We start from the raw sequence: 27,843 nt of genomic DNA, 5'->3' as shown, positions 1-27,843 counted from the left end.
GGAGACTAAGGATCTTGTAGTTTTAACAATTGAGTTCTGTGAGAAACTGTGTTCCAAACTTCACACACACACACACACACACACACACACACACACACACACACTCTAAAGGTTCAGCAGGAACCAGTTGAAAACAACTCAGAGGAAGTACAGCTGTTCCCTCTGAGGAGCACGCGTGGGGGAAGCCAGGCGAGGAAGAGGGGGTGTTCCCCGGGTGGTGACATACAGCATTCTTTTCACTTGAGGCATCCGAGTCCGAGGAGCTGCTGTCTCCCCTGGGGAATATGACATAACCAGAGGCTGGAAGGGCCTCACAAAAACAGACCGGTGTCCACACACCCTTCTCCAAAGGAAGCCCCTTCCCATCCTGTGTGCGAGAGCTCCCATGTCCGCAGAGACTCAAACGCCACCCTGTCTCCAGCCAGACAAACAGCCCAAAGCCAGCTATCTGATAGGTTGTGTTTATATTTACATGGTACATTTTAAAGCAATGGCTACATTGGTCATACATATTAGAAACCATAAAAAAAAGTTAAGAACTAAAATGTACATCATACACTTGTATATATATTTTTTTACACAGAGGTAAAAAGGCTTATTATAAAAAAATCAATACAACAGGGTTTTTAGTATACAGGTAAAGAATGAATTATGCTTCAGGCACTTTAATTTGTTAATGTGAGCAAATAGCTTCGTAGTTCGGGGCAGGGGGGTCAGGGGAAGCTTCCAAACAGAAAATCTTTTGGTTAATGTTTTGTTACCACAGATACAAAAATAAAATCTGAATAATTTCTCTCAGATGATTGATGTTAAGTATGGCAAAGCTGACTGGGAAAATATTACACACTGTTTGGCTGCAGTGTGGCAATTAGAGAGACGTATTTACATAAAATGTCCCCATGGCTGTCCTTGTGCCCTTAACCGCTGCCTTCTTCACAAACCAAAAAGGATACGCGGCCTAAGATTCACTAGCGTTAACTCTTCAAAGGGGTGGAAAAGGACAAGGGGTGAAGAAAGATAGAAACAGATGATGGCTAGACAGACATGGCAAACAAGAAGTGGCCGGAATAGGTGTGTTCTTATTGAAATAAATAGGGACACTTGAACTGAGGTCTGACAGAACATACATTAGTGTTGTGCTTTGTAGAGAGGAGACCTTGAGAAAGACCCCGAGGAGATGCCTCGGGATGGGGGTTGGGGCGGGGGAGAAGATGGTCTCTCAACAGCATTTGGAGGCTGGCTGAAGGTTTTCTAGATGTTCTCCAGGCTGGGAAATGGTTGTTGTCTTGCACCACCAGATTAATAGATCTCTGCTCCTTTCCCAAACCAGTCACTCCAACAAATGAAAACACCTACCAAACAAACTCATAAGCACACTGGGTATTTACATGGATAATCTGAGGAAGAAATGCAAAGCACTCTCAGGTAAGCTGAGAACGTTCCCACGAATGTAAACTGTGGCCAGCACTTTCCCAATATGATTGGCAGACTGGGAAAAAAGTCCCTTTCCTTAGAGACTGATGTCCTGTGTGCAATAGAGAAGGGATGGTTGAGGGGGCAGGGAGTGGGGAGAGAGGGATGAGGCTGTGCGCTCAGCTGGCAACAACCACAAGAAGATCATGGTGGGAAGAACAGCCGGCGCAGACAAGCCTGTCCCCTATGCTCTCCATGGTGTTCTGATTGTACAATGCTAAGTATAGGTAACCACTCTTCACTTTATTTTTTTCCTTTCTGCAGTAAGATTTGGCTATTCCTTGCAATATATTAGAAAAATACTCTTTCCCAGCTAATTAGAAGCCTCCTACGTAGCAAGGCGATAGGTGGACCCAGACTGCTGAACTAACCATCCGTGCACCCAAAGTGGCAAGTCTGGGTTTGGGGTTGCAGGAGAAAGACACTTAGGCATTGGAAGGGTTTTTTATATATGGCCTTGTTTTTTCCCAAGTATAAACGAAGAATTTGGTGATGTGAAATTGAGTCCAAAATGAAAACAAAACGACAAACCCATGAACAGAATGCAACCCACCACTCTTCAAATTGATGACATTTAAAATCTCCCCCAGTTAATAGAAAATAGCCACCGGGGGGAAAGAAAGCTCCTTTAAAGTTTTACTTACCACAACCTTAGTGTTTCTTAACTGGACCATGTTCGGGAGAACACTGGTTTGTTTGAAAGAGACTATTTGGTTTGCAAAACAATGAGCAAAATTTCTTACTTCATTAGCGTTTTCTTCTGGTATTGCTAAATTTTTACAAGTGGTGGTGACATAATTTTAAAAAGATCTACTTTAGGGTCAGTGGGGAGGCTCAGAGAAACCTGAAATCCCCTTTCTAGCCCTGGTCTGAGAGGATACAATGCAGTTTAAAGGATTTTCCTGATTCTCACAAGTTAATCTGAAGTTAAGGCTCAATTCTCAGTCATTTTAGGAGTGAATGTTTTGCCTCAGTGAGTAACTGACAGATTTTGGGGGGTGGGGGGGTGGTGGTGGAGAGAGACAAGATGATGGGCTCTAGACAGAAACCGCAGCTTACATGGGAAGTTTGGCTTTAGAAACGTTAAAGCAATCTCGTTTTGTGGTAGAATTTTGTTAACTAGCTCACCTCCTATAACCTAGTAACTGACTGCAGGTTCAAAAATACATCTGGTAGGGTTTCACCATTCCGACAATCCATTACCACAGGAACCTGAGGAAGCAAGCTCGTTAGCAACAGGCAAGCTAGAACCAAGAGGAAGATGGCCTTTGGAGCTCTTGGAAAAAAAAAACGACAAAACCCACCAAAAACATCAGCAGTTCCCGCTGCAGGCGCCTTGAAACTGGACGAGGTGGGCAGGAAGGACATGAAATCAACACCTGTATGAGATAGTTAGTTTGATTACAGATTGTTAATAATACAGGAGCGTCTAGGCAGAGGGTCCTTTCCTTAGAACACTGCGCGCGCGTGCCTGGGTGTGGCCGATGCAAAGTGGGCGGCGGGGATGCAGAGTCCACCAGGCAGGCTCCCCAGGCTGGAAAGGCGCCTTGGGTACCCAGGAGCGGGGGGAGAGATGAGAGGATGTAGAAGACGAGTCCCCTCGGGGCTGTGGAAGGGAGAGGGTTGGGAGGGAAGCCGAGTCACACGGCCGCTTTGTGCTTCCCGCCGCAGCATCTGCACATGACCCCGCAGTGGTAGCAGGCTCGCAGGGGCAGGTAACAGCACATACAGGGGGCCAAGAAAGACAAGGCGATAAGAGCCATCCACCGGAGGCAGAACTTCTCGTCGCTGGTATCGCACGAGCACGGGTCTGTATAGTCCCCCTCGGGGTCCGACATACAGTGATAGAGCATGCTGTCTGCACACCACATACAGCTCACCCGGCGGATGCAAGTTCTCACGGAGTCGGGGGCGTCCTGACAGTGGCCCCGGCGGTTCTCCTCGTGGTTGAACATGTCCCGGCAGTACTCGCACCGGGAGCGCTCCCCGTCCTCCTTCCGCCTCCGGGACTTGCCCCGGGAGGGCTGGGTCTTGATCACGCTGCCCCCACGCCCTTTGGGGTCCTCGCTGAGGCCAAAGTCTGACGAGTCCACGTAGGGGTAGTTGTAGTCGTGCTTGGGCACCTCGCCCTTGGCGAAGCGCACGTAGGAGTCCGCGTCCTCTGTGGGGTCCAGGTATTTGCCCCTCACCGGGGCGTGCCGGTAATCCTCGTAGCCAGTCATCCAGATCTTCTCCCGGGGGTTGATGCGCACGATCTCCTCGTCGTCGTCTGGGAAGCTAACCTGGCGGTAGGGCCTTGGCATCGGCTGCCCCAGGAAAAAGGAGACGTTACTTTATCGCAGCAGCTAAACAAACCCACCTTCAAATAATGCATCCTTCGCCTTGGCAAAGGGCATTTCTTGAAGAAACGGACCCATCTTGTACTTAACAGCTTGCGGGTCAAAGATGTATTTCAAATTGTGTCTCAATCCCTTCCTGGGTCAGGAAATCATGTTGATGGGTCGAGACCAGCATTTCCCCCTTTTCTGTTGCAGTTTTGCCACAGATGTGGGTAGGTATACACACTGTGAGCATAAAGTTTGAAATTCCAGAAGCTGAACATGCCCAGATCAAAAGCAGACCTGAGATGTCCCTAGAATATCCTTATCGTCCTTCTGTGACCTCCCAGCACTAAGGTGACAGTGACTGGCATCATGATTTCTAACAGCTTAGATTAGTTTCACCTGTTTTTGTAGGCCATCCTCTCTCAAGACTTTTTTCTTTCCCCAGAGAAGCAGAAGAACTCTGGAGTGCATTGACCATTACGAGGTAAGTACATTTGTTATCTGTGTGTACTTAACAAGTGCATACTAGTCCATGATATAGAATGTGTATCTCACTGTGGGTCATGTTCAAAAAAGCAAAAGTGGATACCAGGGACTATGAAGGCTCACAGGTACCTTGTAATCTGGTTGGGGAGATAAGATGCTCAAATACACAGAGGGTAAGAGTACAAGTTCCAGAGGCCAATGGTGTTTGAATGCTGCCAGGATCTCACAGGTGGTGAGTGGCAGAGTGGAATCTGAACCTGGGATGGCTGGACCCAGAGCCACACTGTCTAGACTTCAAACCTAACCTGCATTCTCCCTTAGGATGAAATTGTTATCCCTGTGGCTGTCCTCCTACAGTCTGCATCAGTGCCTTGTCCAGAGTGGCAGGTTCTGAATACAGTTATTGAGTGGATCCAGGTAAGCCTGCCTTGCATGGGGCATCCTAGTTGTGGCAGACAATGAAATTTCCCACCTTAGAAGCCCTTTGAGCATGAAGGCTTTTTAAGGAGTGAGAAGCATGGCTTTGACTGGAATTCAGACTATAGAATTTACTAGCAAGTCGCTAAGCCTCAGACTTCACTTCCCTGATGACCAAACTGCATAGGGCTATTGTGAGAACAAAGAGAAAGAATCTATATGGTGTAAGCACAGGCTCTGTCACACAGGATGCACATGATAACTGTTGCCAATACTGTCACTATAATATTATCCTTGAATTTAGCACACACTAATTAAATTTACCCATCACTTCCCACCAGACTGTGAGCTCCTTGAGGGCAAGGGCCACATCTCACAGGCTTTGTCCTAATTCCTGCCAGATTCTTAACGTCCGAGTTTCCCCAACTTTGGAAAAAATACAATCCTGCAGTATTTCAAAACAAATTTTGGGAGCTGACACAGTCTTTGCTATTAATTTATTTCGAAAGAAAGGAGAGTCAAAAAGTCAATTCCCATCTATTGCTACCATACTGTGATTTTAAAAAGAACATTTTCATGCCAAAATATTAGGAAGCACACACCCAATAAAACAATTTTGAAAAAAAGAGTCATATAAATCTAGCTTTATGTTATAAAACCTCAGTGCCTCGTGCTTTTTCTCTTTTCAAAGCAGACTGTTGGCCACATCACCCACATGGGCACCAGTCCACGCCCCACAGCTTGCGAACTTGCTCCAAAAAACAGCCGCTGGGTAAATATTTGTTGTATTACTGAATTCCAGCTACAGCTCCCCAAGGAAGCTGGGGCCTGCAGCCCGTGATGCCAGGCCTTCGGCCCAAACATACAGTATTCTGTGGTACCAATCATGGTTCTGTGCTTTCACACCCTTTGGACAGAGGAATGCAGGAGGCAGGGTAGCATCCTGGGTGAGCAAAGTCTGCCATCTAAATCTTGTTCCACCAGGGACCCTCTCCCTAAGCCTCAGCCTCCTCATCTATCAACTGGGGATGCAGAAGATCTGCTTATGGGTAATTTGTGAGGATTAAAGGAGATAAATCACATGAAGGGTTTGGCAAGGTGCCTGGCACACAGAAAACCCTTGAGTGAGGGTGAGTTGCCTGTACCACCTCCAATATGGGGCGGGGGAACAGAGTAGAACAGAAGAGGCCTAGGCTCGGGCATGCGGCTGAAGGGAGGGCAAGGCCGCTGTTTCAGATCGGGAGGTCTCCCCTGTGACCTCCAAGGAATAGGATCCCCGCTCACCTGCTCGAGGTGATAGTGGTCCGTGGGGTATGGGTCGTGGAGGTGACCCAGGGTATAAACCTTCCGGTGCTCACAGGATGTGGGGGAGGAGATTGTGCGAGTAGGTTGTTCCCTCTTCTGAGACGAATTAGAAGAACTGTCTGTAGCTGTCTGTGTAGAAGGAGGTAACCATGAGTTAATTAAAAACGAAAACAAAAACCAAGTCCGCCCCAAAACTAACACACCGTCTACCCCCACTTGTGGCGTCTCGCTGGACTTCCCGAAATCTTGAGTTTATCCTGGCCGTGGGAGGCAGGAGGACCCCTGACGGGCCCGGTTGTCTAAACACGACAGGCAGAGAAACCCAGCCACCAGCCCCTGGAAAGCTGAGTTTGTTTTCTCAACTGTGGGAGCCGCGACCGGCTTTGGGGCAGGGCTCACCACACCAGGCCACTCGCGGGTACGTTCCAGTTTGATCAAGAGTGGTCACTCGTTTGTGGCCCTGGTTGTGAGGTCCTTGGGCAAGCAGAGGAAATGCAAACAAGCAAAAAATCAAACCCATATGTTTCTTTGTGGGGTTAAGCCCAGCCTGGGAAAGTCTCAGAGATAAGGATACTTCAGGGGTATCATGGGTACTGGCTTTCCAGGAAGAAATTTTGTAATCTTTGGCTTGGAGGTAAGCCTGAGGGTCACAGTCTCTGGAGGGCGAGAACAGAGCTGTTTTCCCAGTAGAGGTGACGAGTTCAGACTGGAGCCTCCACGAAGGTATCTTAGGAAGGTGATCAGATATCAGAACAGACTGTGGCTGTGGGCAGAGCACGGGCCGCACTGTCTCCCAGTATATGGAACACCTCGGGTGCTTCACACCCCCAGGTGATCCCAGGTGTGATGCTCACTTTCCACAACCTTGGGGCCCAGCAGCCACATGCTCATAAAAGGCTTTGTCAAATGCAGCTGGCAATTGCCTTGAAAACCAGGGCCCCTCCGAATCCTATCCTCATGCCACGTTCTACTTCCTTAGAGTAATGGACCCTTCCTCTCCTTTTCTATTTTTTTCACAAATGAAAAGATTTTCCTTGATATCGAGGTGTCCTATTTCTGGTAAATATCTAGCAACTCCTTAGTTGCTGCTTCTCATTCTTATATCCCCCTTACCCCATATGCTTATATATATCCTTTTATTTTACTGTTGTTTGGTAGTGTCATTGATCCTTTCCAGGGCAAGGCAAGGTTAAAACAAATAAGACTTATAAGAGTTATTCTCCATCCCTCCACTACGTTCACTTATAAAGTAATAAATGCTCAGGAAAATAGGAGTACAAGTATTCAGGAAAAAGAAAAGACACTCAGGGACTTCTCTGGTGGTTCAGTGGTTAAGACTCTGTGCTTCCACTCCAGGGGGTGTGGGTTCGATCCCTGGTTGGGGAACTAAGATCCCACATGCTGTACAGTGTGGCCAAAAAACAAAAGACACCTGTACTTCCACTATGCAGCACAACTGACGTTAATTTTTAAAGATTGGTGGACATGTGTAGCATGCTTTTGGAGACCCAACCCTCCTGGATTTTTCATTCTGTTTGGTTTGTGTGATGCGGGGGTGATGCCTTTCTAATCCCACAATCTAGTGGCTAATTCAGATATGGACACACACTTCTCCCTGAGGCAATCCAGAGAGAGTTCTGATGGACAGGTCAGAAAAGATGCTTGTCTCTATCTAGTTAAGAGCTAAGGGTCCTGTAAGCCTAGAATCCTGGTGAAGGTGCAGAGAAAGAAAGAATCTGAGGATGGAGTGAAGCAAAAAACCAAGGGAAGAAGGAACCCACAGATACCCACTTGAGCTCCTGGATCCAGCCAAGCCTGAATCCTGATCCACCCTAGGATGTCCCAAAGAGAGGAGCCAATTCCCTTTGGTAATTTAACCCAGGATGCACTGGGTCCATCCGTTGGGTGCACTTTCTTTTTTGTTACTGCTGATTCCTTCTCTGTGGCAGCCTTCCACCTGCACCACATTCTTGGCCTCTCCCTTGTCCCTCTCACTCCTCTCCACAGCAGGTAGAGTGGAACAGGGTGTTCAGAGCCTGCTACTTCTCTCCTCTGCCTCTTGGGAGCCACCCAATTGGCAAATGTGCTGGCAACCTTTCTTGGGACTGTGTGGTCTACTTGGAAGGTTGAGGGCCCACCCACTGTGGGAAGGGTATGGAGACCCAGCGTACTCCTGCCTGGTAGGGCAGGTCTGTCTAATCTCAGGGTCCAGTCCTGGGATGTCCACTTCCTGCAGATGTAAGCTGGGAATCACATCATCAGTAATAAAGGGTCTCTTCACTTTTTTCCTCAATTGGTTCAGAACCCTGATAGGAAACAGTTGCTACTTACCCCTCAAATCCCAGAAACTGAAAGAGACCAAACCGAGACACATAGAATTTTTACTTCCTTTCAAACTCAGGTCCGTCCTCTAACTCTCACCCACCCTCTTTCCTTATGTCTTTGGAGGTACTGCTGCCCTCTTTAATACATGAGTGGTTCCAAGTTGACAGTACAACAAAGCAAACAACTCTTCACAGTCTCATACTATGTGAAGGCTTATGATGTGCCAGGCACTGGCTACATGTGAATACACCACTGCAGGTAAAACAGCGTCTCCACGTCATACACAGGAACACAGACACCTGAAGTTCGGGATCCTGCCAACTATGGCAGCAACCACTGGCAGAGCAGGACTGAAATGCAGCCCCCGCCCGCCAAGCCCAGTGGGATCTCAGAGCAGCACACTGCGGCCTCTCAAGCCCAGGAGAGCCACCTGCTCTGTGTTCATCCTGGTGAGACTAACACAAGTACAACTCTTCCAAGTCAGACGATGTGCTCGGATTTATACAGACCCAGGTGGTAAGGGGTGGTGTCTCAGAATACAAAGGTTTCTACAGATCTCAGTAAATACTTTCTGAATGAGTAGTTTAGGGCCCTTCTGTATGATTCAAATCCAAGGGTTAAACTCTTATCCAACACCCATGTGACAGTCACATCTTAGGTTAGAAGCTACCTCAGCATTAAACACTGTAATATGCACTTGGCATTTAGTTCTCAGAAACCCAGTTCACACATCACGGTCACCTCTGTGTTAGTCATCTGTTTACCCCAATCCACCCTGTTTTCTGTGACCTGTGTCCAGGTTCACAATGTATGGAAAGTCATTCTGAGAAATGAGGCACACCCGGTACTTCCTAGTTGTCCTCAGCCAATCAGATGCCCCGTTCTGATGCTCCCAGCCTTCCTCCCCAGCCTGGACCAGCCTCTTCCCATTGCAGAGTCAAGTGCAAAGTTTCCTGGACCATTTTCTGACAATTCAGAGAACGTGAGACTGAGAAAGGCCTTTCGACATCTCCTAATCTGATGACAAATCTCTACAGAGGAGCAGGGAGGCCAGAAGACTGAGGCGGGCTATCAGTTCACTGCCTCCCTCGCCTGACTGCTCTGGGCTAAAGTATGCAGAAGAGGCTCCATCGGAAGCTGAGGCTTATTCCATATCTGTTGTATCAGACAAATCTTGTCAAGAGGCAAGTGTCTACCAGCAAAAGGAATGTACTATCAGGGTATTTCCAAGAAGAGGCAAGAGGAAAAACCTTTCACCACATGCACCTCTGGACGAACGCCCCGTTCTCTGCTTGTGGAAAAAAGCAGCCACTGGACTGTGCGCATATGCACCTCAACAAGCAAGATTCTAGAACATGCCTGCCACTTGTGCGCACAAGCTCATGACACCCACCCACCTACTAATCCAAGAGCTTCACCTTCAACCTGGAAATACTGGCTGCTGTTTTCAACTCGCCTTCCTGGTGGGGCGGGGGAAATCTCTGAAGTGCTGTAGACGTGTGAGCTCACGAAGAACAAAAGCAGAGGTCCTCTGTGCTTGGGGACCTCAGACTGCTTAGTGGGCTGGCTTTGGTGCAGGCTTCCTGAGTCAGAGAGAGCAGTAGAGACAGCCTTTGATGTCACCCACTGTGAACAAGGCCAGGCACTGCCATGGGGTGCCGCCTACTTGTGGGAGGTCCCGTGCGACATGAAAGTGTGAGCACAGCCACTGTTACCTGCATGTGTGCTGCCAGAAAACCTTGCCTCTGGGTCTGGGTGTGACTCCAGCTCAGTGTCAATGCCTGCTATTAAAGAGATGTCCAATTAAGAGGCCTGTAACCTAATACGAAGCACCGAACAACAGAAATGCAAGGCAATGTCATAATGCTAAATATCATGGTCTCAATCCAGGCAGACTAGATTTGAATCAATTCTCTGCTAATAGTAAGTTGTCTGATTTTGGACAAGGTGACCTCTAACTCCAGTTTTCACATCTGTAAAATGGAGCTAAAATTGTCCTTAGGGTAACTGTAAAAACTAAATGAGATTAATCATTTCCATTTTCTAAACAGTTACTATTGATTTTATAAAAAAGTTACTGGGAGAAGGAAATGGCAACCCACTCCAGTATTCTTGCCTGGAGAATCCCAGCAACAGCGGAGCCTGGTGGGCTGCCGTCTATGGGGTGGCACAGAGTCGGACATGACTGAAGTGACTTAGCAGCAGCAGCAACTGTGAACCCAGAGACTTGTTCTCTCCACAGTCTGCCCTTGGGGAGGGACCACTGAAAGATGTCTTGGACACCTGTGACAGTAGAGCGAGGAGGTTACCTCTCTTGTGAAAACACAAAACACACACTTACTCTTGGAAACTCATCCAAAGGCAATAACACATTCATGCTAAAATAATAAAAGATACTATAATTTATGATAACCTCCAATATAGACAAATGTATGAACTTAACAAGATGTCATCAGCTAGCGTATTTCAGTGCCTCTGAGGCACTGTTACTCTGTACAAATCATAATTGAATAATTGTTTTGGTATAATAAATGCTGATTTCTGTATTTTAATGATTTGCTGGTAATTGTATTGCCAGAAGAAAATCCATACTTCAAATGGCATCCAAGACCCCTGATTATCTGTTGTTCTTAGGCAATCAGTCTCTATATTTAACTAAACAGACTGTGATCTTTCACACCACTGTCTTGGGCAAGACTCATACTTCTTGGAATGTCTGCTCCTCCTCTGTTCCTCTAGACCTGGTGAACCACAACTAGTGAGTCCGCGCAGCACAACTAGTGACTCTGCACACCACAAGTAGTGAGTCGGCACATGACAACTACTGAAGCCTGCACGCTCTAGGGCCTGCCCACAAGCAGCAACTACTGAACGCACCTGCTGCCACTACTGAAGCTCATGCGACTAGATCCTGCACCCTGCAACAAAAGAAGCCACCACTAGAAGCTAAATTGTATTGTTTATTTAAATTTCAAAAATCAAGAAATGCTTAAAATTAATGTACATATATTGCAGAAAGAACTGAACAAAAAGCAAATATCCTTTACAAGTTTCTATGCTCTTAGACAATAAGAAACAGAGAAAAGCTATACATGGGTTACAAAGCTGGCTCTGCACTAGTTTTGTGACCATTTGGCAAGTGCTTATATGTGATAGCTTCCCTCATAGCTCAGTTAGTAAAGAATCCGCCTGCAATGCAGGAGACCCTGGTTTGATTTCTGGGTCGGGACGATTCCTTGGAGAAAGGGAAAAGCTACCCATTCCAGTATTCTGGCCTGGAGAATTCCAAGGACTGTATAGTCCATGGGGTCACAAAGAGTTGGACACGACTGTGCAACCTTCACTTTCACTTTATATGTGGTAACCAAGGCTTAGCATGCACACATACACGCATGTCATGAATTGGGTACAGTAACACTTGCCTTGTATAGAGGATTGTTAAATGGAAGAAAAAGTAAATAAAGTTAATAGCACAGTGCTAAAAAAAAAAAAAAGTTACTGACCCTGTGATCAGGTCCCCTTGCTTAACTCCTTATAAAAGTTCAAATGTTTTATCCAGTGATTCTCTGGGTTTTTTAAGCAAATCCTATCACCTACAAAAGACAGTCTGGTCTCCTTTCCAATATTTGTAACTTACTGTCTTATTGTATCTTTGCCAAGGTTTCCAGCATCATGTGGAAAAACAGAATGGCTCTTGCTGTCTTGAACTTGACTTTGATGAGACAACTTCTAACAATTCTCTATCATATATAATATTTCCAGATAACTGGAGTGGCTATAAAGTTCCAGTCTCCTTGTATCCTAGATTGCAAAGTGTGTGTGCTCAGTCGCGTCCAACTCTTTGCGACCCTCTGGACTGTAGCCCACCAGATTCCTCTGTCCATGGAATCCTCTTTTCGATCCAGGGATCGAAGCTGCATCTCCCTGCACTGGCAGGTGGATTCTTGATCGTTGAGCTACTGGGGAAGCCCAGATTGCTATGGATTGTCACCAAAAAATACTGGATGTAACCAGATGGTTCTTCTGTGTCTATTGAGATGATTATGGTCTTTCACCTTTGTTTCATAAATGTATGAATCAGTTAAGCTTTTTTAATATTAACCATCTTTGCATGCCTGGGATATCTACTTTACTGGTCTTTCATTAAATTTGTTTTACAAATATTTGATGTGCTTTGGTAACATTTTACTTTAAAACTTTACATCTACATTCATAAGTGAGTTTGACTCTGGTTTTTCTCTACTTGAATCCTTCTTGCCCATTTTTACAGCAGGGTTATGCTAGTCCTGCAAACTGAGCTAGGTAGTGTTCCACCATTTTCTATACTTTGGGGAGTTCTTTCTTTTTTTAAAATTATTGAAGATTTTCTATACTTTGGGGAGTTCTTTCTTTTTTTAAAATTATTGAAGTATAGTTGAATTACAATATTGTGTTAGTTTCAGGTGTACAGCAAAGTTATTCAGACACATATATATTTTGTCAGATTATTTTCCATTATAGGTTATCATAAAATATTGAATATGGTTCCTTGTGCTACAAAGTACATCCTTCTCGCTTATCTATTTTATGTATGGGAGTTATGTTTTTTAATCACCTAAATTTAGTCCTCCTTTTTAAGGGGTATACCTTTGACTACATTTTCAAATTTTTCTATGGTTATAGAAAAACATGTATTTTGAGTAATAAGCTTTGTGTGGCCTGGTTCTAAAGCCCTCTAACAAGGCAGTAAGAGAAGACTTTAATAAGGAAACACAGGAGGCTGAGAAAAGGGAAGGGAGGTGGAAGCAAAAGTCAGAGGGTACAGACATAAAAGAGTGGGTGCCGGCAACCTCCAAATAATAAAAAGAGATGCGACCAGCCTGACCGAGTCCACACTGGTAGCAGAAACACTGGAAGGCTGGCAACCATTCATCATCTTCTCCCTCTGGGGGATGGAGACAAATGGGACAAATGCCACCTCCAGAGAGGCAAGCACACAAGTCCAGCCACCTCATCCTCCCTGTGTCCTCAGGAGCACACGCGTTGTTGTGAACACACAGCATGTGGAGCCGAGCCTGCGCCGAGCAGCTGCTTCTGGAGGGCGACAGGCCTACGTGTTTTGAATAAGGCACAGAAAATAGAGTAAAGACACTGCTTAAGAAGCTAATCTGCGTCATCCAGGAATCATACAGAAACGTTAAGCAAAAATAGCACTTCTCGGAGAGAACTGGGAAACCTTGACTCCAGGCCAGGCGAGGACGTATGTCTCGGGGTAATTGTTGAAGCTCTGTGGGCCTCTGTCCTCGGGTGTAAAGCAAGGAGTTGCCCTGGATGATCTCCAAGGTTTCTTTGAGCTCTGAAAACTGTATGTGTGATCCTTCTGCCTTCCTCCTCAGAACGTTACAGAGGAGTTTGGCTGAGACTATTGCTTAGTTGATGAAGAGCCACAGGATGTATGTCAACTACACCTCAATAAAAAACTAAGACATCATCACCACAGGGGAAAGAAAAGCTGCAGGACTGATTCAGATTAATAAAAGTAGGACTCTGCCCTGTCTTATAGATGATTTATTTATTTATATTTTTGGCCTCCTGGCTTGGGGGATCTTAGTTCCCTGACCAGGGATTGAACCTGGGCCCTCTGTAGTGAAAGTGCAGAATCCTAACCACTGGATCACCAGGGAATTCCAGATATTTTGAATTTTTAAAGATGGCTAACTAGTAGTTATGACCCCAATTTGTGTTATTTTTATTGCAGCCTACCACCAAAATATATTTCAGCCACTGATGCCACCAAAGCAATATTCAGTATTCTTCCTATTGCAAGGGTTTCCATTTTATTTATACACATGAACATTTGAAAGTAAAAGTGTGAAAGTGTTAGTAACTCAGTCATGTCCGAACCTTTGCGACCCCTCATGGACTCTAGCCTGCCAGGCTCCTTTGTCCATGGAATTCTCCAGGTAAGAATACTGGAGTGGGTAGCCATTCCCTTCTCCAGAAGGTCTTCCCAACCCAGGGACTGAACCCTGGTCTCCTGCATTGCAGGCAGATTCTTCACCGTCTCCACCTTGGACAGGGAGGTGGCATTGATCACTGGGCAGCTATTGCCTCTCGGCAGACAGTAAAGTCGATGGATGTGGGTGTCAGGAGGCTGCTAGCTCAGGTGATCTGGGGTTGAACAAAGCCAGCCTTTCCGCTCAGTAGCTATTAGAATGGCAGGCCTATGGTCAATCCTTTTTCCCTCTGGTAAACAGGAACTCGTCCCCCATTCTGTCAACAGGTCTTTGGGAACAGGTAGCACTGGCTTACCTGTCCTCGGGGCTTACACTGGTTTCAGGTGTTCTCTTTCAAAGAGGCAAGTAGAGCAGGAAACCAGGCTAGCTAGCAGGCAGTGTGGGTCTAAGAGGGGCAGCTGGTTGGGGGAGAGGAGATGACTCTGTCCTAGACTCTAAGACATTATCCCATCCAGGACCCAGAGGAAGAAGTGGGCATTTGTCAATTGTGAAACAAAAGCAACAAAACCAAAATTCCCACACATTAAAAAAAAAAAAAAAAAAATTTTTATGTTTCTAAATTTTGAAGTTAGGTAAAATACTGACATGAAAGGAAAAGACTCTCAAACCCACAGCTTAGTTTCACTGGCAGAGCTGTAAGCAGGAAGTGGGTTTTGGGTAACCTTGAGCATGTACTCTGCATGAATTAATAAAATGGAAATAGTAGTATATTACTATCCACAGCTTAAACAGATGAGATGGTACATGTGTAAGCAAAGAAAGACACAAGCTGGTGGGCTACCAAAATGTCTCTGCCCTTCCTGAAATTGAGAGCATTTCAAAGCTTTTGTTTGAGCCTTAGACATTTAAATGCTTTAATTTAGCCACTATAGTTATTACATATTGAATAAAAGATCCTCCTCTTACTATGCAATGTGAGCTTGATAATTATTGGCATTCAGAAGATAAAGCAGCTCTCATCTGTCTTCTGAGAACTTCCATGCCACTCTATGCAGGGCTGGGTCTCAGCCAGCAGCATTTATGGGATGCTGTTCCCCGGTGTCAGTCACAAAGCATAGCTGTTCTTCCCCCCAAAACATTTTTGCCTTTCTTAAGACACCACCATAGATTAGTTTTACTAGTTAAACTTTGTAGAATTAATTTACATTTTCAACCTATTCAACCTTTTACTTATTCTCTCCCTACCCCAGTCTATCCCAGGCCCTTAATTCCAAGGGTAGAAACAATATTTTTCATCAACTGATCTAAAATGAGACTGGGGCTCTCAGGAGGGCACAGGAGAACCCCACATCACACTGAAGAGTCAGCTGAGGTTTGGAACCAACTAGTTGAAAAGTCCATCATTTAGGTGGCTTTTTGGCAATGATGAGAATATGGTATATTTCATATATGTGAAATCTACTGAAACTTATTGAATAAATATTTCCCTTTCTCAACGTTCTCTGAAAGGCAGCAAGCAGATTTGGAGTTTGCATTCTAGGTGAACAAAGGATGGAGGTGAGCACAAGTTGCTCCACCTCTTCAAGTCTTGGTGACTTTATCTGCAGAAATGGAAGTGTCAAAAATGTTTAGAATCCCAGCCTCTCCCCAGCCTCTGAACTCTGCCTAAGCAGGAGTCACACACCCCCTTTCTGGACTTCCCTGGTGGTACAGTGGATAGGAATCCGCCTGCCAATGCAGGAGACACAGGTTCTATCCCTGGTCTGGGAAGATTCCACGTGCAGAGCAGCTAAGCCCATGCACTGCAACTACTGAACCCTCGAGCTGCAACTACTGAAGCCCGTGCCCCTAGAGCCTGTGCTCTGCAACAAGGGAAGCCACTGCAGTGAGAAGCTGGAGCACTACAAGGAAGAGGAGTCCCCCTAGTCGCAACTAGAGAAAGCCAAAGTGCAGCAATGAAGACCCAGTGCAAAGAAAAAAATTAAACAATAAATAACTAACCCCCCCCCCAAATCCCCTTAGAAAAACAGAAAAGAAACCCCATTTATTACAAAATTGGTAGATTTGCCTTTGGATTTCATGCATGTTGGGGATAGATTAGGTGGAAAACAAACTCGAGAAAAGGAAAGTTCTGTGGCATTCTGCACCCTTCTGCTTCTGTAAGTAAAAGCTTGACATTTACAAAATTCCACACATTTATTTTTTCTACTTAATCAAGAATGAAAACAACCACAACTTGCAAAGACTCAAAAGCTCACCTAGGACAAACAAACAAACAAACAAAATCCTGCTGCTTCACACTTTGGTTTCAACTACTTGTTCTAGTCATGCTTTAGAAACACCTAGGGTGGGCGGGAGGGGTTGGAGATGTCATTAGGAGCAAGTGCTCTGAATAGCCAGAAAGTAATCAGATGCAGCTGGTGATAAACAGGATGTCACCGGTTCAAGCATAGGGCACGAGGAAGAACTACGTTTTCCAGTCTCGGCAAACACATGGCTATAAGCTGATGATGCTGTAAAAGACATTTTTCCTACACGAAGGAGAAATTAAAGGACGATGAGACACTGCAAATATAACCAGCCTTTCTTAACTGGGTTCTAGGAGAGAATTCCAACCCACACAAGATGCTATGAATGACTCTTTCCAACGCTGCAAAGGATGGTACACAGTTAGTGCTATTCCAGGTGCACAGAAGAGAAGGTAATTCATTACAGAGGATGGATGCTGTAAACCGTGAGGAATCCCTGTGGAGAAGGGCTGCCCAAATCCAGTAGCTATACTGAGGTGGGAGCATAAACCTAACCTTTTTTTAGGGTATGCCTTCCTATTGCTATTCTGGGGACTTTGGGGCTGTAACACTTGCTCAGGCTTCAAGTCTGTCATACGGATGTGCCACATGGGGCACTGGTCACATACTGATTCTCTTATCTCTTCTCCCCTTTCCAACTTGGGTCCAAGAGAACCCTAAAACTTAACTCTTGTATAAGGATGATGTATAAAAAATAGGACAGCTGAAAAACCATAAATATAATTATTCAACAGAGGAAGAGAAAAATGGTCGTGATGAATGGGAAAGCTGAGGAGATGGTGTTCACTGTCCCTCTGTTGTGAACTAGCTGTGTCATCTTAGGCAAGTCCTCCATCTGACACAGAGCGGCTTCCACGACTGCATCTATAAAATGAGGCCAATCTTACTTTGTCTGCCAGAAGGAAGGAGGCTGACTTATCTGATGTGAACTCAAAATCCCTTTCAATTCCAAGACCTAGAATTCCGAGGAGCTGGCATGTCTACAGCTGTTCTCGCCTCCCTGCAAGCCAAACGTTTCCAGCTAACTCTCATCAGTTCTCCTCCTTTTCATGTGCCATTAGGATACAATGCTTCCTAACACAGGGCAGAAAAAACAGTCGGGATGAGCAGAACCCTGAGAGCACAGAACTCGACCTCTGCTGTGCATCTTCAGTCTCTTTAGCCCCCAGAAGGGGAAATCAGGGCTTCTGTAGCTAATCAGGATTACTGGATTCCCCCTTCTCCCTTGACTACATGCCTCACCCTTTTCTGAGAAAACTCCCTCTCATTTTCTTTTTTAAAAAAGTCTCAGAATGGCCATCATCAAAAAAATCTACAAACAATAAATGCTGGAGAGGGTGTGGAGAAAAGCGAACCTTTTTGTACTGTTGATGGGAATGTAAATTGATACAGCTACTATGGCAATTCCTTAAAAAACTAATAATAAAACTACCATATGATCCAGGAATCCCACCTCTCAGCATATACCCTGAGAAAACAAGAACTGAAAAAGACACACGTACCCCAATGCTCCCTGCAGCACTGTTTACAACAGCTAGGACACGGAAGCAACCTACATGTACATCGACAGATGAATGGATAACGAAGTTGTAGTACATATATATGATGGAACATTACTCAGCCATAAAAAGGAACACATTTGAGTCAGTTCTAGTGAGGTGGATGAACCTAGAGCCTGTTATACAGAGTGAAGTAAGTCAGAAAGAGAAAAACAAATATTGTATATTAAAGCATATATATGGAATCTAGATATATGGTACTGATGAACCTATTTATAAGGCAGGAATAGGTACAGAGACATAGAGAACAGACTTGTGGACACAGCGGGGAGAGGAAAGGGTGGGACGAATTGAGAGAGTAGCACTGAAACATATACATCACCATATGTAAAACAGATAGCTAGTGGGAAGTTGCTGTGTAACACAGGGAGCTCAAGCCAATGCTCTGTGACAAACTAGAGGGGTGGCAGGGAGGTTCAAGAGGGAAGGGACATATGTATACTTTTGGCTGATTCATGATGTTATAAAGCAATTATCCTCCAATTAAAAATATAAAAAAAAATCAGCACATGTGTATCATTTAATATCTCAAATAGCAATCTTGCCCCTCTCCAAGTGAGGCAAGTGAGACAGCTTCTCACGCCCCAGAGAAATAAACCCAATTCCTGTGGTTCTTTCTTCCTGCATTTCTCTCCATCTTTTCAATGGCATCTTATTATACTCCTTGTTCTTGATTTGCAGATTTGGATATTATTTAAGACCTTCTTATTATGGAAGATGAGGACTTAGCTATTTTATACACCCCCAAGTATCTTTCTATAAAGCAAATATTTCCCTAATCCCCCAGCTTTAGAGCCAGAATCCAGCCACTCAGCACAATGACAGCTGAAGCACCGACAGCAGTTGACCACAGATTCTCAGTGAGCCTGCTCTGGAAGTCCATGTATCCTGCAGCTGCATTCTCCCAAGATCGTATTAAAATTCTCCTTGTCTAGCTATGAAGATGCTAATAACATTCAGAAGTGATTTTAGAGCTCTGTGGCAGTAAATATACCACCAGGTTTCAATGGACCAAAGCCTACAAAATAGGAATTTAGAAAATTGTTCATTAAATGACCATAAAACCCAGAGCCTCTCTAGTTCTATACAGTCCATTTTCTCTACTCATTCTCTCCCCATCTCCGTTGAGCCCCTTCCCCAAGGGCTCCAAACCCTCCGGTCCCAGAGGCTCTGACTGAAGGGATCTGGGTGAAGTCAGCCCCAGGCTGGGGAGCAAATCAGCTTGGCCCCTCTGAGGCACCACACTGCTCATCTCTCGAGTTCATGGGGGTCTTCTCCACAAGATACACTAAAGCACGTCTCCCCCACAAGACAAAAGCAACGAGAGGGAACAGAAGTGAGGGTCTTTCCATCCATGCTGTCCCTCCTAAGGATCCCTGGTTCTGGAGAGAGAAAGCCATCTGCCTGGGGCATGGACGGGAGTATGCTGACTCTCGGCGATGCCTCCAAATGCACACTGCAGACCGCTAGCCTTTGTTGTCATTGCTTTATATTTTTTGCATGACTCATAAATCTGCATCATATGACTCAGGCATCGGAATCCACGCCACCCCCCTCCCCCACCCATATTTAATGCCTGGCCAGCTAGGTATTTCTGTTCACCAGGATGGATCACAGTAACTGAGGTCTGCCAGGGAGGAGAGATGGCGGGGCTGGATGGGAGGTGACAAGGGAGCATTAACAGCCAAAGGGTGAGACTGGGTGATGATGCTCAAACCTCACCTTCTAGCTGTGGATGCAACAGAAAACACAGCAAGAAAAATATGTCATAAAGCTACTGAGAATCCCTCAAAACCACCACTTGAAATGGCAACCCACTCCAGTATTGCCGGGGAAATGCCATGGACAGAGGAGCCCGGCAGGCTATAGTCCATGAGGTCGCAATGAGTTGGACATGACTGAAGCGACTAAGTATGCAGGATAACAAAAAAGCCAATGAACACTTTGGCCACCGGATGCAAAGAGCCGACTCACTGGAACACATGGATGCATGTTATATGTTGGAGGATGACATGGAGGAGGGGGCAACCCCAAACCCCTCCGTGGAGAAGTTGCTGGGCTTGGGTGCTCAAAAAGCATGGGCTGATGCTTTTGGAAAGCCGACTCTTTCCGTGATATTGGGAAAGACTGAAGGCAAGAAGAGAAGGGGGCAGCAGAGGATGAAATGGTTAGATAGTATCACTGACTCAATGGACATGAGTTTGAGCAAACTCTTGGAGATAGTGAAGGTCAGAAAAGTCTGATGTGCTGCAGTCCATGGGGTTGCAAAGTGTTGGACATGACTTAGCGACTGAACAACAACAATGAATAAAATATGAAACCCTGTGATTGTTACACAGTATATTGGGGTTCAGATCACCCATTTATTGAGCACCTATACAGCCAAGCGTTATAGGGTTACAGAGACTATAATGATGAATAAACTGCTTCGAGCTAAGTAAAGTCACTCGTTCAGCAGATAAAATGTGAAAGTCAAAAAAGAGGCAGGCTTTTAAGCAGCAAGAGAGGGATAAACAAGAATGCTATAGAGTTTGAAAGAAGAGAAAATAATCATGATTGGTTGAGGGTGAAACAGTAAGACACATGGTTGGATAAACAGTCCAAGACCCAGAAAATCAGAGCAGCTGCTAATCTGGAGTCTCTGGTGGTGGCTCTGTCAGCAAAGATGTGGACACACACCAGGCTGGTGGCAGGAGGGGCTGGGAGGACTGTAAAGGCAACTAGCAACGCATGGGCAGTTATGTGTGTGTCTGCACGCACGTGCACGCATGCTGAGCTGGATGCTAATTTCACATGGAGGACTTGCAACATGGTTCTACCATCCTGAGAAGTCGGGGGAACAGGCTGGTTTAGGGGCTCGGAGTCAGGAAACTGTGAGCAGAGACAGCCCATGCCTTTTTGAGCACCCAAGCCCAACAACTTCTCCACCGGGGGGGTTTGGGGTTGCCCCCTCCTCCATGTCATCCTCCAACATATAACATGCATCCATGTGTCGTTCAGTGTCCTATTTTCCTCCTGGTCCCAAGGAATGCCTTGAAATAGAGGGAAACCCTTGGCTCCAGTAGCACAAACAGATCTCCTTCTGGTTCCTAAGTTATGCCTCTGAAGGTTTTCTCCTATACACACTGTTCTCTTAGAAAATTCTCCTTCTGGCTCATCCTAAGTTGTAAGAGGGTCTATCACCATTTATACTCTTTCTAAATGAGTTCAAAGTCCTAATCATCTGTCTTACCAATATCAGTTTTAGAATGCAACAAACCTTGGGAGGCCATAGCCTCTATAGGAGTTAACCTGGCTGCTCACTTCCACGGCTCCAGCTTTTAGAGACATCCCTGACTTCTGAGAACAAAAAGTCTCACGACAGGGAACTTGTGAACAAACAGGAAACCTGGTGCGTCAGCCCCTGACAACCCTCCCATCCTTACATGGGACGTTGCTAATGGTCACTGGCCTCATGGCTGGGCTTGTCTAGGGGAAGGGAGGTACTGTTATTAAGAGGCCCCTGTGTGTAAACAAGTGGAATGAAGTGGAAACAAGTGGAATGTACGGCAGGGCCTACAGGGAATACAATGAAGTCCTGCTTCTCCCGTCGTGAGTTTCCAAGTGCCTGGAAACAGCGGGGCAGTTCCTACATGTCCTTCCAGGCGTTCGGCATTACCCAGAACAGCACACCGATTCCCTGTGGATTAAAGGACAAAGCCAGCAGGGATGCTGGCTTCTATGGCCCCGGTCCCTCTCGCCCACTCCCACTTCCATAAATCACACTGGCAGGTAGCTGGGAAGCAGCTGTGGATGACAGCGTTGCTCTGGAGCACAGGAAGCCACCTTTTAACCCGCCTGCTGTTGTTTGTCTCTCAAACGTGACAAAGGAACAGATGTAAGCAACATGCCAACTGTTGAGAGGATCTGCTTGGAGCACTATAGGAAGCCTGCTCAGAGTGCATCACACCAGCCGCTCCACGGAGGCACAACTGAGTTCATTTCCTGACACTCACCCCCCTACTGCCACCGACAAGCACTCTCTGCTCATGTCAGGTTGGGGTCTGCAATGCTTAGACAACTCACCATGTACAGCCCTGCTGCTACCTTCACCCCCCGCCTTAAAGCCCCTTCCCAAACCCTGTTCCAAGACCACCAAAGTCCAGTCCAGCCTCAGCTCCCAGGGATCTTCTCTGACCCCCATGCGCCATCCTGGGCCACAGCATTTAACAGTCTATGCTGGTTTCTAAGCCTCTCACAGGGCCATATCCTCCCTGTCCAAACCATCCAGTTACCTCCATCTTGGATGGAGCCGGGTTCACCCACCTCTGTCTTCCCAGAGTTGTGTTTTTCAAATCACTAGCTGCAGGATGAATGGGTCAGGAATCACATTTACAGGGTTGCAACTAATATTTAAAATACTAAATAAAAAAAAAAAACAGCTTATAAAAGATACTTTTGGGACAACTAAGGAATTATTGGGGAACTATTAGAGGATATTATGAAATTCCTATTAATTTTCTTAGGTCCAGTAATGATGTTGTGTAGGAGAATATCTTATTTTTTAAGATGCATGCATAAGTATTTAGAGGTGACTTACTTTCAACTGGATCAACAGAAAAAATACTTGTGTGCAAGCTGACACATATGCAGAGAGAAAGCAAACAGGGTGAAATGTTATCACTGCTGACTCTAGATATAGAGTATACAGGCTTTCACTGTACTAGTCTTTAAATTTTCCTGTGTGCTTGAAAAGTTTAATAATGAAACAGAAGAAAATAAAAAAGAAGAGAAAAAAATCAGAATGCAGGGCATGAAACATGATCTAGTTTGGGGTGTCTATTGGACGTGTATCCTAGGTTACAATTTAAATGTATTTCCTCCTTTGCGTCAAGGCCAAGACTCTGAAATGCTGCCTACAGCTCCTCACTGTACCAAGCACATAGCAGGTGCACTCTGAACGGTTTAACTTCTAGAAGCACAGAATTTTAGTGAAGGGGCAAGCTGAGAAATCATTTAGTCTCCAGTTACATCCCATTAACGCCAGCTATGTCAAAATATCCAAGCCATTTCCTGCCTTAGCACATTTGGCCCTAACCTCAACTCAGCCTTCAGGACTCTTATCAGATGTTTAATTACTCATCAGGAAGGCTGCTCCCCTGCCCCCCTCCATACCAGGGAGGTGGTTAGTGGAAGACTCCAAGAGTAGGGTGCCTGTTGTCCCAGTGTGCCGGGGATTGAAGTATGTCTTTTGTGGGACTAAGGACTTTCAGTGCTAAAATTAGGACAGTCCCAGGCAAACCAGGATAGCTGTTCACCCTAAATGTGAAGGAAGACTGGGAGAGGGCCTTGGACAGATCCAGGAGAGCTGACACCATACGCCTTGTAGCATCGTGGGAACATGACGGGCTAGAGCAAATCCAGGGCAGCGAAATTATGACGAGATAGAGATCTCCCTGACAACATCCCAACAGCAACAGCAAATGCCAAATTGCCAAGTGTCTCTCATGCCCCTAAACAGAACCTCTGATTATTCACCAACTCACGTGGAAAGCAAAAGACCATGGGAACTTACTGTAAAAACGTCATCATCACCAAGCTCAGCCTCATTGTGGATGGTGGAAGATGATGTTGTTGAGCCTAAAAAAGACACAAAAACCACAAAAAAGTGTTTCCAAAGAGGATAAGTCGAAGCCAATCATTTAAAGAAACCACATCCTACTCCTTTCATATGTGGATCACCAGCAGAAATGTTACTTGGGAATTAAATGCTTTAATTTTTAAATATAATTTATTTATTCATTTATGGTTGCACTGGGTCTTTTTTCACTACATGTGGACTTTCTCCAGCTGTGGCGAGCAGGGGCCTACTCTTTGCTGCGATGCATGGGCTTCTCACTGTGGTGGTTTTTCTTGTGCAGCACAAACTCCAGGCGCATGGGCTTCAGGAGTTGTGGTGCTCAGGCTCAGAGGCTCCATGGCATGTGGAATCTTCCTGGACCAGGGATAGAACCCGTGTCCCTTGCATTATCGGGCACATTCTTAACCACTGTACCACTAGGGAAGTCCTTACATACTTGTAACTTGCTCTTCTTTAATTGATTCGAGCCAGCATGTTCCCTAAATGAACTTTGCTTACTGTTGTTCCCAAATCGACCCCTCAAACGTCCTCACTGATCAGTGGAGAACAAGCAAACAGAGAGGTGCGAGGAGGTGGGCTCAGAGAGCCTACCCACGGCTCTGAAGGGCACGCATCACTCCCTCCACCAGTGACCCCCCCACCCCCACTGTGTAGTGGGAAAAGCACCGGACGGAGGACCCCAGGTTAGACCTGCCACAATCGCACTGTGAAACTGGACTTAGATCTCTGGGCTTTTCATTTACCCACAAAGGGACATGACTAAATAGCTAGTATGGTCGCCTCCTCTTCTGAAATTTAGACGCTATAAACCCCAGACGGTGGGAGAAGCCACCTTCTAAACTGATACCTGGGCAAAAAGGTTTTTTTCTTGCAATACTGGCAGTGAGTTTTGCACGTCAACATTTAGGATAACGTCAAAAAAACCCCCAGTTTATTCTATCAGGGAATGAAATGGTTATTTACAGTTCAACTGATTCATTTGTTCATCTCTTTCTTCATTTTGGTAGGCAAATCATGTAACTTTTTCCTTTCCCTCCTAATAGCACCCCATTTATGTGGATCAAATTAACTAACCCTGTTAATGGCCAAAAAGGGAAAACATACTTAAATCTGCATAAGTGATAGATTACCAAAAGAGAAATTCAGTCTGTATCATCTCCTTTTTCTTGTTTAGGCCTTATGAAATGCACATTTAGAAAGTATTTTGCTATTACATAAAATTGAACTCAAAAGACTTGCTCAGAAAGGGATGAGAAATATTTAAATTCCCAAGGAAGGCTCACAGGAGGAAAAACAAGCTCCATAATACCATGTGTGCAGTTCCTTTGCTCTTTGAGACTCTTTGATCTCTACTATTTGGATCACTCTAGTCCATCAATGTTTAAGGCAAGTTTGATAGAACAGAGCTAGGCAGAATGTATGAGAAAAAATTAAAAGTAAGAGAACCAAATTTTGTGTGTGGCTTCAGTGATTAAGCACATGGACATAGTACAAACTTCTCTCAGTAATACAGGAGTGGGCTTCCCTGATGGCCCAGTGGCTAAGACTCTGTGCTCCCAATGCAGGGGGCCCGGGTTTGATCCCTGGTAAGGGAACTAGATCCCACATGCTGCAACTACAGATTTCACATGCTGCAACTAAGACACAACACAGCCAAATAAATAAATTAATTAAAACAAAATAATACAGGAGCTATTTTCTCATCTAAACATTTAAAAGCTATGTTTAACAATAAGATTTGAAATATTATCCACTTGTGTCAGATTTATGGTGTAAACACTGGTTTCTACTCATTTTGTCCACCCCCATGGTTGTAGTTCTCAGATTCATTGTTCCAGCTAGAATTGTCTCCTGATGATTTTAAGAGATTTTTTTTTTCTTTTGAGATCTGATTTTCTCTCCTCCCCCAAATGAAGAAAATGACTTTAGAAAACATTTCTCTCTTATACACATGAAATACATATTTTTTTGTGATTAATCTAGCCAAATTCTGAATATGGCTTTACCATGCCTTGCTTGATATTTCTTTGTTCACAGGTTGGCTATGACACCTTGAAACCTCTGATTTGATAACTGAATGTGTTGAAATGGAGAATTTGTGTGTTTGCATCTGTGGACACTAGAAAAGCCCCTGAGAACTGACTGCCCAAGAGCCTTTCAGGCCATGATTAAATGCCACGCAGTGTCTACCAGCTGCTCACTCACAGACTAAGGAGTCACAGATTCCTTCTTTCCAGTGGCAGCCGTACCCCTGGGCCCTCATTACACAACAGTGGGAAGGCCTAGAGCCTCTTCTGGGCTCCTTAGAATCCACTCTCCACCTCTGGACCATGACAGGTTGCACCCAAGTTTTTTCCTCAGGAAAAGGTTAAATATATCAAAAAGTCATTTACATGGACGTCTAGAACTTGTCTTTCCAGAGCAGTCTAAAAACCAGTTGGAATCACTCATTATTCTGAAATTCATCTCCTTCTCCACTGCACTGACACTTAGAATATTTTTCTCCTTGGATGTTCCTAAAGTTTTGGGCTCTACCAACCTGGCCCCCAACCCTCCTGCAAATAATCCACAAATATGTGATGGCAGACAGATGGTATTAAAAAGAACCTGGAAACTTCCCACAGCCCCACTGAGAATGCAGTGATAAATTCAATACCTTCTATTAGGTCTTCGATTGCTTTCCTCACTCCCCTGTCAAAGGCTCGAGCATCAGCAGGGCTTTGGAAAGTAAGTCCAAACTTCCTATTGTCGACCTTCCAATGATGAAAGGTTGGGTTGGCTTTGGTGTAGACCAAGTCCTTTCTCACATAGCATTCCAATACCACCTGGAGGATTGAAATACACAGGTGGGTTACTTTTTAAATAGTCATGATGGTGTCTGGTTACAAAAATCTAACTAGGAATGACTATTTTTGAAGGCAACTGATGAAAACCCTCCCCTCTGCCTTTGTGCATCTGTGAAGGCTTCTTAGAGGAAGGCTTTGCCTGTCTCTGTTGAGCATCCACTCCTTGCTGCTCCCCCCACCCCCACCTTGGTGGTCCTTGCTGTATTGCTCTGCTCCTTAACCATGCTCTACATTTTACTCATTTTCCTTCCTCTAGCCCCTAGCTGGGGTGGGGGGGTGGAGTAGGGTGGGGTGATGCTCTAAGCTGAGGCCCAGTCTTGGGGCTTTGTTCTATTCTAGGTTGACTGCTTCAGGGCCTTTGTAGTCATGATTCTCAACAATCCTCCTTCTCCTGTCCTAATGCTGTTTCTCAGTACCTCACATTCAACAAGCTGAGAAAATAACTAACTTGCTCTGAAATTGCTGCCCTTAGTTTCCTATGCCAACTTCTTATCTAGCAATGCCAACCTCTGTTAATTTCCTCTGGCTAGAATCTCCATGGTTTCCTTTTGCCTCTTCTGCTTGTTCTATCCCCTGTATGTGTTAAACACCAAGTACATTTCATTTTCCCTTCAGTGTATTTTGTATCAACCCTGGTTCAATTGCTACCACCCTGATCTAAGGTCTCTAATAAACCTTTTATCTGGATTATTAGAACATTCTCCACATTTCTAGCAATCTAGTCTCAGAACTGCCTTTTCACTAGGCTATGACTTGGAGATTGTCTCAGACCTTTGATCTTTTTATCTCTAAAGCGGAAATAACACCAGCATTATCAATGAGAACATATACACGAACATGCTCTGAAAACACGAACAGTGAGAAACCTAAAGGGCTGTACATACTTCCCAGGATATTGCACCATGTTTTTTACTCTTTTACTTCAGTTTTTATCACCTTCACAATTTAGTACTTGATTTCATATTATTTTCTAAGAGTTTCATGTGCTTTAAGTCTTGTTCCTTTAACTAGACTGTAAAAAGATCAAGATGTCTTATAAAATAACTCCCTCTGTGTACAGAGTGCTACTGCTGGCAAAGATATCAGAGTTTAATATCATAGAATAAAAGGCATTGAAATCATGTGAATGTAAACTCCATTCTTTATTCATAGATAGTTCCAAAATATCAACATTTATTTCTATAGTTTTATTATGTATATATCAAAATGATTTCGCTAAGTTTTACCAGCTTTGATCTTGTTC

General features: G+C 45.0%; 1 protein-coding gene and 1 non-coding gene across 3 annotated transcripts in view; both read right to left on the bottom strand.

The window, feature by feature from the left end:
- Window positions 1-447: 447 nt before the first annotated feature.
- The window catches only part of SPRED2 (sprouty related EVH1 domain containing 2), a 132,868-nt gene continuing 105,472 nt past the window's right edge, over window positions 448-27,843 (bottom strand). For both annotated transcript variants that reach the window (XM_081588304.1, XM_081588303.1), the window contains exons 3-6: window positions 26,411-26,579; window positions 23,689-23,753; window positions 5,985-6,134; window positions 448-3,779 (exon numbers count right to left, since the gene is read on the bottom strand). In XM_081588304.1, the coding sequence (XP_081444430.1) occupies window positions 3,114-3,779; window positions 5,985-6,134; window positions 23,689-23,753; window positions 26,411-26,579 (1,050 nt within the window). In that variant the 3' untranslated portion in view covers window positions 448-3,113. The remainder of the gene's footprint in view (window positions 3,780-5,984; window positions 6,135-23,688; window positions 23,754-26,410; window positions 26,580-27,843) is intronic.
- Window positions 13,921-13,993, bottom strand: TRNAE-UUC (transfer RNA glutamic acid (anticodon UUC)). The gene has a single exon. It is a non-coding gene; the product is annotated as a tRNA-Glu (tRNA).

Source organism: Giraffa tippelskirchi, chromosome 4 (genome assembly GCF_054371585.1).
Source record: "Giraffa tippelskirchi isolate mGirTip1 chromosome 4, T2T-mGirTip1v1.2.pri, whole genome shotgun sequence".
Classification (NCBI taxonomy): domain Eukaryota; kingdom Metazoa; phylum Chordata; class Mammalia; order Artiodactyla; family Giraffidae; genus Giraffa; species Giraffa tippelskirchi.
This window is presented reverse-complemented; position numbering and strand designations above follow the sequence as displayed.